The sequence below is a fragment of the Rana temporaria genome, chromosome 3, assembly GCF_905171775.1.
Source record: "Rana temporaria chromosome 3, aRanTem1.1, whole genome shotgun sequence".
In the NCBI taxonomy this organism is placed as follows: Eukaryota; Metazoa; Chordata; class Amphibia; order Anura; family Ranidae; genus Rana; species Rana temporaria.
Genome location: NC_053491.1, coordinates 388,512,196 through 388,533,463, shown reverse-complemented (window position 1 = coordinate 388,533,463; position 21,268 = coordinate 388,512,196). Strand labels below are relative to the sequence as shown.

Sequence of the window (21,268 nt, the reverse complement as noted above, 5' to 3'; positions counted from 1 at the left end):
TGCAGAGCTGCACCAGATTTTGCACCCTCCAGTTTTAGTAAATCTGTCAGCCCGCCTGCTGGACTACAGAACTTTGGAAACCATTCCGCTCTGTCCCTCTCCACATGCATGCATTCATTTTTTTTATATAAAAGTGCTGCTGCCTTGACTCTCAAGAGCTTGCCTGTAAAGTGTGTGTAGCGTAAGGGCTCTTGGGACATGTAGTTTTAGGGGCATGTCTAAGTCAATAGGAATTGACCTCCTACAGCTGTCTCTACAAGAATTTGCCCAGGCTTGTATATGATGTTATAGGGAGAAATAAAAGCAGTTTATCACTACAGGCAAAGCTTTTTTTCTCAGAAAATAGGTGCAGGAACTCAACCACAAACCCATTCAGATTTCACAAACAGTGGAAAGGTCTTAAAGGGGCATTAAATATCAGGATTGCATTACATACAGAGTGCAGAGTTCAGGGGGGTTACACACAGAGTGCAGAGCTGTCACTTGTAAACACAGAAACCAGACTTCTGTGTTTACAAGTGATTGTGAAGAGCAGACACCAAAGGGTCTGAGCCAGAAGTGGTGGAGCTGAGTTCCCCCAAGTTCCCCCTGAAAAAAAGCCCTGACTACAGGTATAATGTAAAAGGAAAGAAATGCTGAAATATTCTAGAGAGGAGGAGGGGGAAGGTTTGGCAGTACATTTGGGTAATGACTGGACATGATCTCACTGCAATGCCAAATTCACATCTGGGAGTTAAAGTAAAACACATGCATGCCAACACCTACAAGCTGCCCACTGTTACCATAAAGAGTAAGAGTGAAAAACAAACTAACTTCCTCTTATCTGAACAAAAGGGAAATTCCATTTTATTTTTAAACACTACTGCTCAAATATAAGGCACAGTATTTCCTTCACAAACTGGCCCTGGCATTCTCATGCGTCATTCAGAGCCCTTTCACACCAAGTTTATCAAGCCCTTTGGCATTAAAAAAAGAGCATGAAAAGCTCCTGAAAAACGCTTCCCATTAAAATCAATGAATGCTTTCACATTGAGGCGGTGCGCTGGCAGTGCAGTGAAAATTAAATCTGGCATGCAACATCTTTGGAGAGCTTCAAAAATGCCCCTCTCCATTGAAATGAATGGGAAGTGCCTGAAAAGCACCTCAAATGGTTTTTGGAGATGTTTTTTGAGTCACGTGTCCTTTAAAAGTGCACCGCAAATGCCTCAAAAGCGCTCAGTAATTTATGAGCAGTTAAGAAGTGCCTCAGTGTGAAAGGGAGCTTAACAGACAAGGTAAACACACCTACAATAAATGACAAGTCACAACTCACCGGAACCTCCAGAGGAGCCTCCTCCAGTTTTTTAGCAATCAGGAAAGTCTCATTCCTCTGCTGGAAGTTTGCAGCGGCGTCGTTCAAAGCCTGCATTTAAAGCAAAAAACACCTTAAAGCTGAACTCCAGGCAAACAGCTAAGAAAATATAGATGCAATGCATATATGTGTGCCGTTTTACCTGACAACTGATTTTTATTTCTGTCCACCCAGTTCCGAGATTTACATAACCCTCACACACACTTACTTTAAAGGAATACAGTCCGTGGTGTCTTCTCTCTTTCCCCATTCTGCCAACTCAAGTGTTAGGAGTAGCAGCAGACAGAGGAGGTCATCCTTCTGCTCCCCCCTCCTATCAGAATGTTCCTTGTGAACACATTTGCATGCAGCACATCTAACTGGCTTCCAATCCTGCACTTCCCTCTCCAGTCTGAGTGCTCCTGTACTCACAGATTGAACATGTTGATCTGTGTGTGTGGCCCTTCCTGTTCAACAGAAGTCAATCGGCAGATCGACTTCTGTTGAGCGGCCACGCTGGAAAACTTTCAAGATCAGCATCTGCAGCAAATTGGCGGCAGGCGCCAATCAGTGTATTCTGACAGCAGGGAGTCTCCCTACTATCAGAATACAATGTCGCAGCGGGGAGGATTCCTCCATCCACCTCACTTGTTTGGATGGGGGAATCCGTTCTTTTTTTTTTCATTCAGCTGGCATGTATCCCCAGCTTAAGAGTCTAAAACCTAGCCAGATTCAGGTACTTGTGCTGCTTGTTTACGGCCAACGGCATCAATTTGTCTCTTTTATATATGCCCACGATTCAGATTCAAGGTTCAAGCAATAATGCTGACATATAAATCTAAATATGCATATTGGGAGACTTATCTAGGGGCACCTAAAGACCCTCCTGACCAAGGGATCTCATGGAAAATAGCAAGAGGACTTCGCAAACAATTGACACTATATAAATCCGGGATAATAATATAATAAAGAGGACAGGATAAAAAACCTTTTTTGGTCTCTTGTGTTTGCCCTTTGATGAGCCAAGCTAGAAGTTATCTGTGGAGATTCTCATCTATCCAAGTCACAGTAATGCTAGTAGTAGCTGGCTATACACTAGTAGAATTTCATTTGACATTCTGTGTTTTAAAGTGGTATTAAAATTTGTTTTAAAAAGAAAATAAATAAAATAATGTTCTAGTTACCTGCTCTGTGCAATAGCTTTGCACAGAGCAGCCTAGATTCTCTTCTTCTCGGGTCCCCCGCTGGCGCTCTTGGCTCCTCCACCTTGACCAGTGCCCCCAATAGCAAGCCGCTCACTATGGGGGCACTGGTGTGTGCTCACTCCCGAGCCCCACTCTATGCATTCATAAGAAACATAGAGCTGCAGCTCAGACCCACCCCCCCCTTTCCTCATTGGCTCACTGCCTTTGATTGACAGCAGTGGGCTCCCACTACTGTGTAAACCAATGAGGAGAAAGACCTGAGACAGCCAAGGCTGCCGTGCACATTGCTTGATCAATAAGGGGCTCAGGTGAGTATTAGGGGGGGGTGGGGGGGGGGTGGGTGACACACAGAAGGTAAAAAAACCTTCAGCCTTTACAACCACTTTAAAAGTGTTTGTTTGATTTTCTAATCTTTAGTGACATTTGTTTTTGACTACAGTGATGCAGCATGAAAAAAATTTCTTGAACAAATTTCTAACAGTGTACAGTATATGTGGTTGTCATTCAGTAAAATCTATTCGTTCCAAAATGAATTGTTAAAAGCAAACAAACTTTTGAAGTACTTTTAAATGGCATTTTTTTAAGCTATCAAATGTACTGAGATTTTACATACAAATTTTTGTTTAGTGGCTCGTTCGAAAATCTACTAGTGAATGCCCAACTTTACATATATTCAACTTTACTTGTTTTGTAATATTGAATACGTTTCACTATTCATCCAACCTTCCTCAGCGACTTTAAGGGGTTGTAAAGGTTTGTTTTTTATTTTCTAAATAGGTTCCTTTATGCTAGTGCATTGTTGGTTCACTTACCTTTTCCTTCAATTTCCCTTCTAAGGCCCAGATTCTCAGAAAAACGCCTATCTTTAGGCGGGCGTAGCGTATCTCAGATACACTACGCCGCCGTAACTTAGAGCGGCAGGTCCCGTATTCAGAAACATCTTCCGCTCTAAGTTACGGCGGCGTAGTGTATCTGATACGGCATAAGCCCGCCTAATTCAAACTAGGCTGGTAGGGGGCGTGTTGTATGTAAATGTTATGTGACCCCACATAAATTACGCTTTTATCGAACAGCGCATGCGCGCGCATTCTCAGTATCACGTCGAATTTTCAAATTAAATTGCGCCCGCTCAATGCCTAGTCGACGTGAACGCAACTTACGTCCAGCCCCATTCACAGACGACTTACGCAAACGACGTAAAACGTGAAAAATTAGACGCTGTTCCGACGTCCATACCCAACATTGGTACGCCTCATAGAGCAGGGGTAACTTTACGCCCAAAAAAGCCTTACGGAAAACGACGTAAAAAAATACGCCGGACGCACGTACGTTTGAGGATCGGCGTAACTAGCTCATTACCATATTCGACGCATAAATCGACGGAAGCGCCACCTAGCGGCCAGCGTAAATATGCAACCTAGATACGACGGCGTAAGAGACTTAGATCCGACCGGCGTAAGACAAATCTATGCGTAACTGATTCTAAGAATCAGGCGCATAGATACGACGCCTCACACTCAGAGTTACAACGACGTATCTGGATATACGCCGGCGTAACTCCTACGAGAATCTGGGCCCAAGTGTTTTTTTTCTTTGTTTTCTTTGTCTGAATTTCTCACTTCCTGTTCCTCCTCAGTAAGCTGTTCAGTAAGCTGTTCTGGCTGACTAACCACCGCTCGGATGATGGGGGAAAGCTTACTGAGGAGAAACAGGAAGTGAGAAATTCAGACAAAGAAAAAAAAACTTTTAGAAGGGAAATCGAAGGAAAAGGTAAGTGAACCAACAATGCACTAGCTTTAAGAAACCTATTTAGAAAATAAAAAAACAAACCTTTACAACCCCTTTAAGCCTAGTACACACAATCAGAAAACTGTACAAAAAAATCCCACTTTCGAAGCGCTCTTCATATAATCTGATCGTTCGTACACAGCTTTTGAGAGCCGATCATGACAGTTTATTCAAAATTATCCAAAGGGACACACAGGAAGATTTTTCTTGTACGATACCAGATCGTACGATTTTCATTTAATCAGTTCAGTATTTCTCCGAAAATACAATACATAACACATCACTTCTGTCATTAGCTATTCTGTTGTACAAGAAGTTTTGTAAATGGTGTGTAACCTCTTCATTTTCGATATGAGACTAGCATGCAAAAAAATAAATAAATGCAAAAATACCTTAATCCATTCTTCTTTGATTTGCTCTGAACTATAAAAAAAAAAAAAAAAATCAGTATTGAAAGTTATATAAACTTAAATATAACATAAATGCCTGTAATGAATAAATTACAAAATAAACGCCTTGCTATATAAGCAACTGTGGGCCTCACTACCAAATTTTCTTTTCCTTTTTTATTACCCTGTAATCTATTACACTATGGTCATTTCATAGGGTCAGTTCACTCTGATAAATGAAGTATGGGAATGAAAAAAAAAAAAAAACCTAACAACAAACATACATGTTCACCTCAATGCCGAGACCCGGAGCCAGCTATCAGTTAGGCAGCTGAGTGGATCCCGGCAATATGGTCGGGAAACTTCTAGAGCAGTTCTGTAACCTTAGCTGATAGTGGGCTTTAGCCTGTTTTCAGTTGATTCTAGGTAACAGGAGTGCAGAAATAAGTGCACGCCTCTGACCTAGAAGAAAAGTAGGACCAAAAAAGCATTGGCCATTGGCCTGAGGCCGGGTTCACACTAGTCCAACAAACGCTCCGACATTAGGAGCTAATGTCGCATGACGTGTGAAAATCAATGTTTTCCTATGAGAGCCGTCTTAACTGGTCCGACACAAGTCGGTCTGACTTTGAAAACGCTCCCTGTACTACTTTGGTTCCGACATTGATCCTACTTAGCCCATTGAATATCATTGAAGTCGGACCAAAGTAGGATCCTTGTCCTTACCATCCGACTTTTGACATCCGACATGTGATTACAGCAGCAGTAAAAGGAATTTATCTCACTCTGGGATTGTTTTGATTGGTCAAAGAACAAGTCAGACTATCACAAAGTCGGATCAAAGTAGTATCCTGTTCATAAAAGTCGGATGGATGTAGGACCGATGTAGGACAGATGTCGCAGAGCAAAGTAGGATGAAAGTCGTACTGCTGTCGTGTAGTATAGTGTGAACCCAGCCTCAAGGTCCTATTCACACCTGTGGCTTCTATAGGGTTTATTGGTAGCATGCCAAAACAGTGTGTAAAACACACCTAAAACACAATGTGCCAAAAACACACCACACAGATGAACTGGCTGTAAAGGTCCCCAAAAGACGGCTCAGATTGTGGCCAATTCTTGCTGAATCAACCAAAATGTAAGCTGTGGGTAACCATACAAGCACCACCCGGCTTAACAAAAGTTGATTTCAGATTGACAAAACCAAGTGAAAAAAAAAAAATATTAGCCGAACTGTAACTGCATCCTATTACCTGCAGTGTATTCAGGCAGAAATGCGTACCATAGCCGTCTGAAAACAATAGCTGGGGAGATTTCTCCATCCACGCTGTCAGTGTGAACAGAGAATTGATCAGTTTTTTTTCAATTAGCTTACAAGCTGAACGAAAAAAAACAAACAGCGAGCCATGTATGGTGGTCTTTAGAATGTACACTGAGCGGCACAATTTTGTGTAAATCCTCAGCATGCCTTGGTGCTGTATAGGAGTTATACCATTTCAGGTAGGCCAATCATGACGGTACAAGATGCTGAACCCAGGAGAACACCACGTAAATATGCCAATGGTAGTGCTAGGGCTTGTGTGAATGTTGCATCAGAGAAGTAATAGCAGACTTTGGCTCATTTTAAAGGATTCTGTTTTACAATTTCAAAAGCTCTGGATAAAAGAAGAAACTACAAGATGCCTACTACTTAGCCAGAAATTCTTCTTCTATTCACCTCTATGATTTAGTTTTGTTTCTTCGGCCTGATTTCCTTATCCTTATGGTTAAGTGCCGGTTTACATCTACGCGGCTTCAAAGCCCTATATTCAGGAAGTACAGAATACCCACAAAACGTATAAGAAAGCAAGATCACTTAAGGACCAATTGGTCAAAAGTTTGTAGAGGTACCTCGTACAGAGGACAATAGAAAGGGCACATATAAATGTGGATCATGTGTTTACCATCAGTGGATCCTGGCGTGGACCTCCTTAGTGTTTCCGAATGGATGTACTCACAAAAAGAAGCAATATGTGAATTGCCAAACTAAAGGCGTAATTTATATTATGGTTTGTAAATGTTTGGTTTTATATGTCGGCAAATCAATTAAAAACTCTTGGAGGAGAATATATGACCACATTTATTATATTAGAAATAAACTATTATATACACACCGATAGGTAGACATGTAGCCCGGAAACATAATCACGACACCTCTATAGTCCAGTTTGTGGCTTAAAGTGGAGGTTCACCCCGGAATTGTAAATTTTTAACATTAGATTCATGCTCGTTTTGTCAAGGGGAATCGGGTAGTTTTTTTAAAAACGAAGCAGTACTTATCGACGGTCCCATCTATCGCGTCACGATTTTTCGAAAGTAGCCGAACGTCGGTGCGCAGGCGCCGTATAGAGCCGCACCGACGTTCGGCTTCTTTCGGCTACTCGTGACGCGATGTATGCGACCGTCGGAAGCCTGTCAATCAAAATAGGAACGCCCAGTCCCGAAGACCATACCCGGAAGCGGCGGAGAAGATCGCTCTCTAAAACGGTAAGTACTGCTTCATTTTTTAAAAAAACTACCCGATTCCCCTTGACAAAATGAGCATGAATCTAATGTTAAAACATTTTTTTCGGGTGAACTCCTGCTTTAAGGAAGGGTCCTTGAGGACCCAAGATGTGGGAATTTTGACAGGAAATTACTACAGAGGGAAGCTAGGTGGATATATATATATATATATATATATATATATATATATATATATATATATATATATATATATATATATATTCTTAATGCCACCTCTCCCCCCGGCCTGAGGCACTTGGCTTCAAGCCTTTCCTGTAAGTACCTTGCTCATTTACCAGAGTGTAGCTGTCAAAGTGCTACAGGCCATGTACAACGCATTTAGTAATTTTGTAATTGAACAGTGATGATTACGTAGTAGCTTTTCTTATTATCAATAATTTTCATATGATATGATTCAATTGATGTTATTGCACCATTATAAATGAGTAGTGAACTGTTTTACAATCTGTGTGTATATTCTGTAATGTGGATCCCTTAGGACAAGCATGGGTTGGGACTGCATTGTGTTACAGCTACTCGGGGCTCACTCACACAGGTAGCTGCAACACAATGCAGTCCCAACACATTAAGGCAAATTGCCCTATACCCTATGGCAGGGATCCTCAAACTACGTCCCTCCAGCTGTTGTAGAACTACACATCCCATGAGGCATTGTAAAACGCTGACATTCACAGACATGACTGGGCATGATGGGAATTGTAGTTCTTGAACAACTGGAGGGCCGTAGTTTGCCCTATGGCTTCAGTTCATACCAAAGTGAAAAATAGAAAGAAAAAACTGCTCTTCTGAAATACATTTGAGTAATATATACAGTATATAAGCTGCACCACTGACGTGAGATATAAATAAAAACAGAAGTGTTGCGCTTAATACAGAAGTAATGAAATAAACACAATCAGTCCATGTGTCTTCAAAATGGCATCAGTGTAATGCCTTCAAGTGGTGAAAAGTGCAGGGATACTTATCATTCAATTTCTCCACCTCGTGATTCCACCACCACCATAGATCAGGATGTACTCTTACCGGAGAGTATTGACCACCTATTACGGGGGTTTAAATAGGGCTCTCGTATCTCATAGACTCTATCCACGGTCACTCTCTGCACGATGCTCCTCTTCTTGATGTGAGGTGGCCATTGTACCTTACAAACTGAATGTTAGGTACAATGGCCACCTGACATCAAAAAGAGGAGTATCGTTTTTCATGTGACAATGGAATGATCCCCCTTGCCTTCGGTGTGGAGAGTGACCGTCCGTGGATGGAGTGTATGAAATACATGAGCCCTATTTGACCCCCCGTAATAGGTGGGCAATACTCTCCGGTAAGAGTACATCCGTATCTATGGTGGTGGTGTAATCACAAGGTGGAGGATTTGAATGAAGTATCCCTGAAATTTTCACCATTTGAAGGCATTACACTGACGCCATTTTGAAGACACATGGACTGATTGTGTTTATTTCATTACTTATGTATTAAGCGCAACACTTTTGTTTTTATTCAGTTCATAACAACATGCTCATTGTTATGCGCAGATAAAAAAAAAAAAAAAACAACAACAGGACAAGTTACAATGGAGTACAGTGCATTCCAAGGTGCTGGAATGCATTGCAACTTGCTGCAGCATAGACAAAATATATATTCTGTTCTTACCCAGCCTGCAGCTCCAGTGTTCTCTCTTTACCGGAGATCTGGAACGTGTGTCGATAATCTTCGTTTTGCGTCTCCACCACCTTCATCCCCTCCAGACCGATTTTTGTTCGGACACTGTACTTCCCCCCACCCAGGAACTTTGGCACACAGTACAGCAACATGTTGTTGAACTACAAGAGAGTCATTAATAAAAAATAAAAAAAAAGATTAAAAAAGGCTTTTTCCTAACATTTGAGGTCTGTTTATAACTGGCTGCCAGGATCAGCTGGGTAATGCCAATGTAAAGTGATGCTGGGGGTGCCATATTTTTTCAACTATTCACCATTTGTCTTTGTACATGCTGGCACTGGATGTAACATATGTGCTGTAGAGAAAACATGTTTAAGCTCCTGGTATTGAAGGCATGAGATCAACCAAGCTGGGATGTTAAACATTATATGGAACTCCTATTTATCCCAAAGGTACATTTTAAGGAACAGGACATACCAGGAAAAGATGCCTGTACTGGGTTGATGTGTTGCGAGCCGCAAGTTTCATGATCTGTCCTTCTTTTATAAACTCGTTGGAAGGGTGCACAATGTCTTCTTCTTCTCCCAGCATTTCATACACCATCAGCAGCTTCTTCAAATTTTCCTAAGACATCAGCACAAAAGATGTAACTGAATAGAATGCCTAATCTGTGTGATACCTTAAGGGACTAGTAGAAAATCAAAGCATAGAAAAAAAAAAAAAAACTTCTATACCATTTAACAGCATGTGATATAAACAATGATCAAAACAATTAGGATTCGACCACGAGGGAGATTTACTTAAACTGGAGCACTCAGAATCTGGTGCATCTGTGCATAATAACCAATCAGCTTCTTACTTCAGCTTGTTCATTTAAGCTTTAACAATAAGCCCCCGTTCACATTGGAGCGATTTGATATGTCAAATCGCATGACAAATTGCAGCCTTTTGCCAGCAAGGGCACCGTCCCAATCTGTTTGACCCCTCCTGTGTGGCGCCGCAACGATTTCCAAAAGTAGTTCCTGCACTTCTTTTGGCGACTTCAGGGGCGATTTCAATAGACGTCTGTGCATGAACCCGTACAGGTGTCTTTAAAAAATGTCCTCGAACTCACACTGAAATGTGGGTTTGAAATCTTGCGAGTTCAGCTGAACGATTTCAAACCCGCCTTCAGTGTGAACAAGGGCTAAAACCTAGAAGCTGATTGGTTACTATTAGGGGTGTTCCTGATACCGATACTAGTATCGGTATCGGGACCGATTCCGAGTATTTGCAGGAGTACTCGTACTCCCGCAAATACACCCGATACCGAAATAGAATACCCCCCTCGCTGTGGCCGCCGCATCCCGCCGCTACGCCACATCCGGCCGCATCCCTGCTTGGTTAATACGGGCGGGGAACATTACAGCATTCATTTGAATAGCTGTAGTCTTTCCCGCCGCGCCGCGTATAGACACTCCCCCTTACTGGGGTGAACTGTGCAATCCCGAGCAAGGGGGAGTGTCTATACGCAGCGCGGCGCGAAAGACTACAGCTATTCAAATGAAAGCTGTAATGTTCCCCGCCCGTATTAACCAAGCGGGGATGCGGCACGGCAGCGGGAATGCGGCAGCATGTATGGTAAGGGGGACATGGCTGCATATATGGGGGGGGACAGGGCTGGATATGGGGGGGACATGGCTGCATATATGGGGGGGACATGGCTGCATATATGGGGGGGACATGGCTGCATATATGGGGGGGACATGGCTGCATATATGGGGGGGACATGGCTGCATATATGGGGCGGGACATGGCTGCATATATGGGGGGGGACATGGCTGCATATATGGGGGGGGACATGGCTGCATATATGGGGGGGGACATGGCTGCATATATGGGGGGGGACATGGCTGCATATATGGGGGGGGACATGGCTGCATATATGGGGGGGGACATGGCTGCATTTGGGGACACATTTAAAAAAAAGTATCGGTATTCGTTATCGGCGAGTACTTGAAAAAAAGTATCGGTACTTGTACTCAGTCCTAAAAAAAAAGGTATCGGGACAACCCTAGTTACTATGCAAAGCTGCACCAGATTCTATGGGCACCAGTTTTCGTAAATCTTCCCCATAGTCTCTTGCTTCAAGTTGGTAAGTTAATGTATATCTAAAAAAAATAGTTGTTTTGTATTTATACAAGTTTTGTATTAAACAATGAGGGATTATAACCTCCGACAGGTTTTTATTGCGGTCTGTGTCCTGTAATTTTCCCTGGTGACCATTGTCACTGGGATATAAGGTGGGATGGGAAATGCAATAATTTACAGTTGCCATCAAAACAGAAATTGAGGTGAAATCTTCCAATGAGGACACTGGTTCTGATAACAAATGTCACTTTGAAAAGATTTCCTCTCACTTCCTGTTGTGTCTCCAGGACAGGAAATTAAGGATAATCTCTCGCATGGGGCACAGCCAGAAAAAAAAACACAAGGGATTTAACCCTTCCCTACATTATTTAAATGGTTTTGGATTTGAACATACTTTAATAGTAGAGGAGATGGATCAGAGATTTTAAGATGTAGGGCTAGATTGTGTTTGCAAACCATCCTAACACCTTCATATCTACAAAAAACAAGGACAATGCCAATCCTCCCTACTCTTCCAGTTTGCAGTATACAATTTGCAGATATAAGTTAATCAGAGATTTAAACATCCATGCTTTATATATACTGTAAAAACTGCGAGTCCCCAGCTGCCAACAAACTACATGTCTCAAATTTTGGCCTAGTAATGTGCTTAAAGGGGTTGTAAAGCCTCATGTTTTTTCACCTTAATGCATGCTATGCATTAAGGTGAAAAAACACCTTGCGCTGTCTGGCCCTCCCGAGCCCCCGCTTTACTTACCTGACCCCCGAACTTCCGTGGGCTCAGGTAAGTTCTCCCCACGTTTTTTCTGCTCTGTATTGGATAGATTGATAGCAGCGCAGCCATTGGCTGCCGCTGCTGTCAATCAAATCCAATGACGAGGTCACTGGGGGCATATGCTCGGAGGTTATGTATGCAGAGTCTATGAAACGGGAGCGCGCCCACAAGGTAACGCCCTAGGGAGAGAGCTTCCCAGAGGGGGTTATCTATTGTGGGGAGAAGTCACGAGAGCCGCCGTAGGACCCCAGAACAGGACGATCAGGGCCACTCTGTGCAAAACGAGCTGCACAGTGGAGGTAAGTATGATATGTTTGATATTTTTTAAACGTGAACCTATAGTATCACTCTAACTATATGACAGTTGTAGTTCAGTACACATATTAAACATAGGCCAGTATATCTATTGATGCTTTATGTACACATGTCCCTGTGAGTAGTATACATATGCAGGTCTTATGGAAACATAATGCAATGATAATCCACTCACCATTTTCCTGATCGCTGTGTTGGAGTGACTTGCCGCAGTAGAAATAATTTCTAGCGACTCTAAAAGGAAAAAGGGACTGCAATCAGTACAGACACTGAAACAAAATGTCATGCAATGGTTTCCGAGTAAAGTCACACTGAAAACAGATTCTTGGACTGAAAAAAAAAAAATCTGTCCTCATGTCAAATAAGACTCTTATACGCCATCTCCACTACACAGAGAATGGGCTGCAATGCCACATTTCACCAGTTGATGGCACTCTGAGTCTGGAATGATATTTTCAGGTAATGCTGGTCATACATGTTATCAAATTATCAATTTATTTTCTGTATGGATCAATTCCAATATAAATAATTGATCTATAGTCGGCAACCCATTCCATCGATATGCCACATGCAGAAAGTGATATTGTTTAATATTTAATACATTAATGTAACTTACGATTGTAAATTTTTGCCTGCATCTCAGTTTCCACAATGTAACCGCAATCATTCGCAGTGCTTTAATACGTACATATAACACACACATATACTTCGACTGATTTTAAAGTGATGCAATTCACAATCGATTTTAATAAGGACTTCATATATCGTTCCTTTTTGTTAGCTGCTTTTGCGTATGAAGCGCAGAATAGTTGGTTTATTTTAATAGGTTTATAAATCTAATAATCGGATTGATCAAAACACGATCGTATCAATAAGCAAAAGTATCTCAGCGCTGCAGAGTGATGCAAAACGATCTATCATCCTCTGTTCTGGCCGATTGACTCCGTTTGATTTCGATTCTGTTTAGATCGATTCGAGCAATCAAAAGTTCTGTCTGTTCAACAGTTGACGGCGTCCACCATTTTGAATGAATCCCACATCGATTAGATGAAAAAAAAAAATAAAGCGTGTGTGACCACAATAAAACAGGAGGTGGCTTCAAACGCAGGCAGGATGTTTAACAAAAAATAGCGAGTACCTTTAAATCAGGGGTCTCAAACTCAAATTACCTGAGGGCCACAAGACAAGTTTTCATATGCCATGGGGGGCCGCATGCAAACATTCAAACTTCAAAAACAACAGTACTGGTGTCAGCGAACACATTATTAACCCCCAGCACTGGTGTCAGCGAGCGCATTATTACCACCAGCACTGGTGTAAGTCAGGGTTTGACAAATTTGCTTGGAATCTAGGAGCCAGCTAAAAAAGTTAGAAGCCAGAAAACGCACCCCGTCCCGACGAGCTTGCGCGCAGAAGCGAACACATACGCGAGCAGCGCCCGCATATGTAAACGGTGTTCAAACCACACATGTGAGGTATCGCCGCGATTGGTAGAGCGAGAGCAAAAATTCTCTAGAATTTCACTAGACCTCCTCTGTAACTTAAAACATGCAACCTGTAGATTTTTTTAAACGTCGCCTATGAAGATTTTAAAGGGTAAAAAAGTTTGTCGGCATTCCACAAGCGGACGCAATTTTGAAGCGTGACATGTTGGGTATGAATTTACTCGGCGTAACATTATCTTTCATAATATTAAAAAAAATGGGGATAACTTTACTGTTGTCTTATTTTTTAATTAAAAAAAAAGTGTATTTTTTCCCCAAAAAAGTGCGCTTGTAAGACCGCTGCGCAAATACGGCGTAACAAAAAGTATTGCAACGATCGCCATTTTATTCTCTAGTGTGTTAGGATAAAAAAATATATATAATGTTTGGGGGTTCTAATTAGAGGGAAGAAGATGGCAGTGAAAATAGTGTAAAATGACATTAGAATTGCTGTTTAACTTGTAATACCAACGGCCACCACCAGATGGCGCCAGCTCACATCTGGTGGTAATAACTTGTAATACCAACGGCTCACCACCAGATGGCGCCATTTATAACTGGTCCGCTGGCCGCAAATGGCCCGCGGGCCGGTACTTTGAGACCACTGCTTTAAATGAATAAAACAAAAACATTTGTCAGTACAAAATCTTACTTTCGGAATCCGTCCTGTCGAACGAGTCTTGCGGCAGTTTGCGGAGGTAATCTTTAAGAAGCATCTCATATCGCGGGATCCTCTGAACAGGCCCTAACATATGGTGCTGAAGGGTTAAACTTCCACATTTTCCTTCCCTCTAAAAAAAGACATGCAGAACTTCAGATCAACGACTTTATTTCATAACACAGTACACACTGCAGGCAGGTCCAGTGACCCAAAGCAACCAATCACCTCTCAGCAATATCCTTAGAGGAATACAAAAAGGGTTCTGGTTGGCTACATACTTTCAAAAAATCTACAATCCCACTTACAAATATTAATACTGTACAAACGCACCATGCCATTTCAATTATCAACACTAGATGGCACTAGTCGGCAAGAGCACAAATGAGGATGCAGAGGCACAGCCTTGGGGATCTGGAGCTGTCGCCTTCCACATAAAAGGGGTCAGTTTTTATGTGTAAAATTGTATGTCCCCCATAGGAAGGGACTGAGCTCACAGGTTAAAGCGGGTAAAAATTGCCCAAAAATGTATACAATTATTGCTTAATGTTTTTCTGGAAGGAACATATATTTATTCTACATTCTTTATGTTATTTTTTTCAAATTTTCACAGTATATATTTATTCTCTTTTCTTTTGTAAGGCCGGTCATGAAAGGTTCGAATCTTGGCCGGTTCAGCAGGAACCGGCAGAAATTCGAACTGCGTGGGTAGGCTGATTGTACCAAGTTGATCGATCAACTTGGGTACAATCAGCCCGGATTTACTTGTGATTATCCCTAGTGGCTGTTATTGCTGCTAACAATAATCATGGTCTTCTCATGACGGGGATAAAAAATTTGGTTATGGGAGGAGTGGATGTTCCTTGTCAGGCTGCATTTGCATGTAGACTCCCATAGGCAACATCCACATGTAGTTCTGAGCCTCAATTGACATAACTGAAATCCAATGAATAAAAGGTGTGGGCCAGGGGCTGTGCAGGTGGGGCAGAAAGGGCTAGATGATGCTTAACAACCTCCAGCCAGGAAATAAGGTGAGCTCCATCTGACTTGCTTCAGCTTCTAATGCACTTTGTGAGAAGCTCTCAGTGTGCAGTGAAATCAGAAGCAATTTTTCTACAAGGGGGGGGCTGTACAACTGCAAGACTGAAGGGAAGGCTGGAGGTCAGTTTTAAAATTGTATTTGGATAAGGTTATATGGTCAGACAAATCCTCACCTGGATTTCCTCCACTACATGTTTAAATTGCGTAGACCGCTCCATCCACGTTTTCACCGTTTCCATGGCGTTATCAAAATTTTTTACATACTCAGCATACATCTTCAGAAATGGCGCTAACTTCTGTAATATATCTCCAATCCGCGGATTGTTGCACCTGACAGTACAGTATGAACACATGAGAAACCGTCTACAAATAACATTGGAAATCAAGACTGTCTGATGGACATTTGGTAAATAGTGCTGCCCTCTGAGCTTTAAAGTGATTGTAAACCTCAGACATGAAATATGAACAAAGCATTTCCCTCTATAGTGCGTACTTGTCTCAATTGAGCACTAAGTGTAATTTCTCTCTGCTGCTTCGTTCCTCTGCTATAAGCATGAATCACTTCTGACAAGTTTTCCTGACACCAAGAGAAAAAAGGTGACAGGGGAGGGACCTCCTGCTGACTGAAAGTCTCAGTTCTGTTCCTGTGTGCAGGGGGTGTGTCCCTTCCCTCCAATCAGCTCTCAGCGTTGAGTTGAAAATGAAAAAAAAGAAAAAAGGAAGGTTTTTCTTATAGTTCTACTTTAATTTATGGCCAGCTTTAAGCAGAAGCACTGTGTCATACTTCCTAAATCTGACTGCTAGTTACACCTTTGGGGCATATTTTTAACACAGTCAAAGTGGCTGCAACAAAACATTCACTGGTGGAAAATCAACCACTGGAAGATTCACATGCGGAGAATGTTTGGGGAATGTCACATTCAGCACTTTAAAAATATAAATATGCCTCTTATACACGTAGGGCCAGATTCAGAAAGAGTTATGCCGGCGTATCAGTGATACGCCGGCATAACTCACACTTTGCGCCGGCTTATCTGTTTTTCTGTATGCAGAAAACAAGATAAGCTGATTTGCAGCAAAGATCTGACAGGCGTAATTGTATTACACCGTCGGATCTTAACTGCAATTTTAAAATGGCCGCTGGGGGCGGGAAAACCCTTACGTAAACGGCGTAAAGTGACTGCGTCGGGCCCGCGTACGTTCGTGAATTGGTGTATCTCGCTGATTTACATATTCTCGGCGTAAATCAGCGAGATACGCCAATTCACGAACGTACGCGGGCCCGACGCAGTCACTTTACGCCGTTTACGCAAGGGTTTTCCCGGCGTAAAGATAAAGCTGCCCAAAGCAGGCGCATCCTATGTTAAGCATGGACGTCGTGACCGTGGGAAATTTGAAAATGTTTACGTCGTTTGCGTGACTCGTCCGTGAATGGGGATTTATGTAGATTACGTTCACGTCGAAAACACTGTCATAATTCGGAGCATGCGCACTGGGATTTTTCTAAGGCCGGCGCATGCGCAGTACGTTCGGCACGTGGACGCGCCTAATTTAAATAGGAGACGCCCCCTTCCCGCCTATTTTTAATTAGGCCGCCCAATTTACGCTACGCCGCCGCAACTTAACACGCAAGTGCTTTGTGAATACAGGCATACCCCGCTTTAAGTACACTCACTTTACATACACTCGCGAGTAAGGACATACCCGTGAGTGTATGTAAAGTGCCTTACAAGTACTGTACAGACATTTTGCAGCCACAGTAGAAGGAGCTGATGCTCCGAGAGCATAGCCCGCCCTGTTCCAGTTCCAGTGTGCCCCTGACACCCCCACTACAGCCCCTGGGACCTCAACTACAGCTTCTGACACCCCCACTACAGCCCCTGACCCCCCACTACACACTAGAAGTGAAAAAAGGTATTGTTTCACTTTAAGTACATTTTCGTTTTACATACATGCTCTGGTCCCATTGTGTACTTAAAAGTGGGGTATGCCTGTACAGCACTTGCGTGTTAAAGCGGTAGTTCACCCTGACCCACATGATGTTACCATCGAGACAGGCATTGTAGCGCGAGCTACAGTATGCCTGTCCCGATTTTTTTAACCCCGTACTCACCTCGTAGTCGTCCATCGTAGATTTCGGCTCCCGCGGGGAATGGGCGTGCCTATGGAGAGGGAGGATGATTGACGGCCGGCCCTGGCACGTCACTCTCCCCGAAGACAGCCGGAGTAGGTCTCGGCTCTTCACGGCGCGTGCGCACAGGCTATGCGCACGCGTCGTGAAGACCAAGCCTATTTCGGCTATTTCCGGAGAAGCGTGACGCGCCAGAGCCGGCCGTCAATCATCCTCCGTCTCCAGAGGCACGCCCATTCCCCGGTATCTTCGATGGACGACTACAAGGTGAGTATGGGGGGAAAAAATTCGGGACAGGCATACTGTAGCTCGCGCTACAGTGCCTGATTTAAAGGTAAAAGAAAAATTTTTTTTTTTTTTCCTGTCGATAGGGTGAACCCCCGCTTTAAGTTGCAGCAGCTTAATGTAAATAAGAAAAGTTACGCCGCCGCAACTTTGCGCGCGGCTTTCTGAATCTGGCCCATAATGTACAGTATATAGATTACACCGAAATCAGTGGCGTTTCTGCCTTTATCAGTACAGATGCAGATTACTCAAAGTTCATTCTTTATCTGAGGCAGCAAGGATTTGAAGGACACCTTTGATAAACCGTACAGATGAAAACTGATTAAAAAAAAAAATCTAAGCACTGAAACGTGCCTCATCACATGAAATCTCGCATCACAGAAAAATCAAAGAGAATAATTTAATAAAATTGAATAACAACTATGATCTGCCTGTGCATATAAAATAAGACAAGGCCACAAAGAATGTTCAACTGAAAGACATCACTATGGATTACAATTGTTAAAAAACAAAACAAAAAAAGCCTTGAGCCCACAATGCAGAAGACGGAGATGCAGCTGCAGAAGAGCAGACCTCCCCGCACTCCCAAACGCTACAAAGGGATGACGAATCGGTTGAGGCCGGATGACAAGTCCCGTTCTCCAGCACCTCCACCCACTGCAGATGTCACACTGCAGGATAACACTGGGAGAGTCAGGGCTGGCTAGAGGCAGAGACTGCTCGAAAAGTGCTGCGTTCTAACCAAAAATACAACAAAGATCTGCCAAAATCATTCAATAAAACAGATTATTGCTTTTAATACATGATCATCCGCTGTGTTAACCTGATGGACAGTCTAGCCAGTAACAAAGTTTTCTCCCAAGCTGCCCATAGCGGCTATGCAAACACTTACTGTATAATCAATTGAAAGCATTTCCTCGGTTACCACTTAACTGCCACTGTTGTAAACATCGTTCATCCTAGGAATGGGTTGAATTCATCAACCCATACATCCCTGGATCGCTGACGACATAAAATCGCTAAATATGATTTTTTTCCCCCAATTAAAGCAGATCTTCACTTAAATTCTCCCAGGAAATCATACCCCCCACCGTATTTTTTTTTTTTTTCGGAAGCAGATAACTTTTTCGAACCATGACCGCTAAGCCTAGGCAAACATTACATAGGTTTGCCTCCCCTACACACGACCGAGGAGGAACCAAACTGACAGTGCAGCGCGATCTTGCACATGTGCAGTGGGGAGCAAGCTGCAAATCAGCAGAAGTCACAGCTAGCTCCAACTACCAACATGGCGTCACTGGGGACCAAAGACTGGCAAAGATCTGGTCCAGGTGTAGACAGCACTGGACTCATGAACTGGTGAGTGTTGGTTTCTTAAAATTCAGCGGCTACAGTCTTTGTTTCTACTGACTTATTGTTTTAAAAAACAACTTCAATTTGTGACTATCAAATCCAAATGAAACTGCATTTCCATATTTAAATGACCTCCATTGACTCCCTATAAACAGACAGACACATCAGTGAAAAAATGCTCATGTAAAAAAAAAAACTTCTTAAACCCATATGTTATGTTTATCATAATATGAGGTGATCCACAGTTTATTGTATATTACCAGGATGTGTTATGTGGGGGAGGGGTGGATTTCTCACTTTTTATACTGTGGATCACCTCATATTATGATGAACATAACATAACATATGATAAACATGTCCAAGCTAGATATGTAAATAACCTGTCACTCAAAGGAAGGAGAGAGGAATGGACTTTGTATTTAGACAGGATTTTATCTGGAAGTCTTAATTTTCACTGAACAATAAAAGAGGATTGCTCAGAGCTGCATTAACTCTGTGTGGCAAGACTGGGCACAGATGATAGGGAATCTTATACTCTACATAGTGACATAAAAAAAGGTTGAACCTCCCCTAACCGCAGCAGCGCCGAAACGATCCTAAACGCCTATGTGTACATTGACACATAGGATTTTATGGAGCTGACTTTAGGAGCTTTGGCAAAAAAAAAAAAAAGTTTCTAAACTCAAGTTTAAGAACTGCTAGTGTACATGAAGTCTAACACATCATTAAATGTCTGAGGTAAAAAAAAATTGACCTTCTCCTGCAGTTACATGGCTGTAATGAAGAATCTTCTGTCCTGTGATGCCCGCTCCACAGCTGTGAACCTCCAGAACTGCGGGCAATAATAGATTTGGGTCCAACATTGCAATGCATTTCAGAAGCTGCTGGCCCACCCCTGTGCCCCCCTCTCCTCCATTGACAAAAGTCCATTAATTGGTTTCACTGAATGCAACACAGTCTGTGAATGGGGGTAAAGATTCTATCATCTATCTGCCCCTCCTCCACTCGCCATGTTACCTTTAACAAAATCAATAAATTACCTTTTGCCAGTGAAGGAGAGGAGATTCTGAAAAAGCATTGCAATGTCAGACTCAAAGTTACTAACCCCTGCAGTGCCAGCAGTTCAGTGCTGCGATTAGGACTGGGCATCACAGGACAAAATAATGTATATCAGGACTGGATGGGCAAAAGTATAAATCCTTTGGCAGGTAAAACAGATCTCATATGTTTTTATAATCACGTTCAGCTTTGATGAAGCTTACATGGATGTTATATGATCAACCTGCATGGAGGTTTGCTGGAGGTTACTGAATGTGGAGCACAGCTTTGGATTTCATATTCAGTTACCAGTCTGATCTTCAGAGAGACTGTGTGATGTGAGCGAGGGCATCAGTGTTATAACATTGGGCCATAGGCGTCCCCATCCAGGTCCTGCTACCTACCATTCTTTCATTCTGCTTTCCAGCTCGGGGAGGAGGAAAGAGGAGTGGAAGCTGTGAATAGACACAATATTAGAGAATATCTTGTATGGAACATCAACTGGGAAAGAACCTTTCTTGGCTTCGTTATCCAGCGCTGTATTAAACGTCTGCAAAGCATAAAGAGAGACGATCAGAGGTTTCATTTATTACAGACATTTATATAAACAATTTATGCAGCATTTTACATATTGTACATTCACATCAGTCCTTGTCCTCAAGGAGCTTACAAATATATATATATATATATATATATATATATATATATATATATAAAGGCCGATTTAGACAGGAGCCAATTAACCTACTGGCATGTTTTTAAAGTGTGGGGGGAAACCGGAGTATCCAGAGGAAACCCACACAAACACGGGAAGAACATACAAACTCCATGGGGAATTTGAGCAGAGGACCCCAGTGCTGCCAGGCATAAGTACTAACCACTTAGGCCCTGTACACACGACCGGTTCATCCGATGAGAATGGTCCGACGGACCGTTTTCATCGGTCCACCGCTGAAGTGGCCTGATGGTCTGATGTGTGTACACACCATCAATTAAAAACCGATAGGGTCAGAACACGGTGACGTAAAACACACGACGTGCTGAAAAAAACGAAGTTCAATGCTTCCAAGCATTGATTCTGAGCATGCGCGGGTTTTGAACCGATGCTTTTACGTAATAACCATT

At 42.6% G+C, this 21,268-nt stretch overlaps 1 protein-coding gene across 5 annotated transcripts in view; it reads right to left on the bottom strand.

The window, feature by feature from the left end:
• FGD4 (FYVE, RhoGEF and PH domain containing 4) overlaps positions 1-21,268 on the bottom strand; it is a 199,529-nt gene that overhangs the window by 10,184 nt on the left and 168,077 nt on the right. For all 5 annotated transcript variants that reach the window (XM_040345761.1, XM_040345760.1, XM_040345763.1 and 2 more), the window contains 8 exons: positions 20,548-20,693; positions 15,510-15,666; positions 14,290-14,428; positions 12,329-12,387; positions 9,411-9,557; positions 8,925-9,094; positions 4,716-4,746; positions 1,313-1,402 (listed from right to left, as the gene is read on the bottom strand). In XM_040345761.1, coding sequence (XP_040201695.1) covers positions 1,313-1,402; positions 4,716-4,746; positions 8,925-9,094; positions 9,411-9,557; positions 12,329-12,387; positions 14,290-14,428; positions 15,510-15,666; positions 20,548-20,693 — 939 coding nt within the window. The remainder of the gene's footprint in view (positions 1-1,312; positions 1,403-4,715; positions 4,747-8,924; positions 9,095-9,410; positions 9,558-12,328; positions 12,388-14,289; positions 14,429-15,509; positions 15,667-20,547; positions 20,694-21,268) is intronic.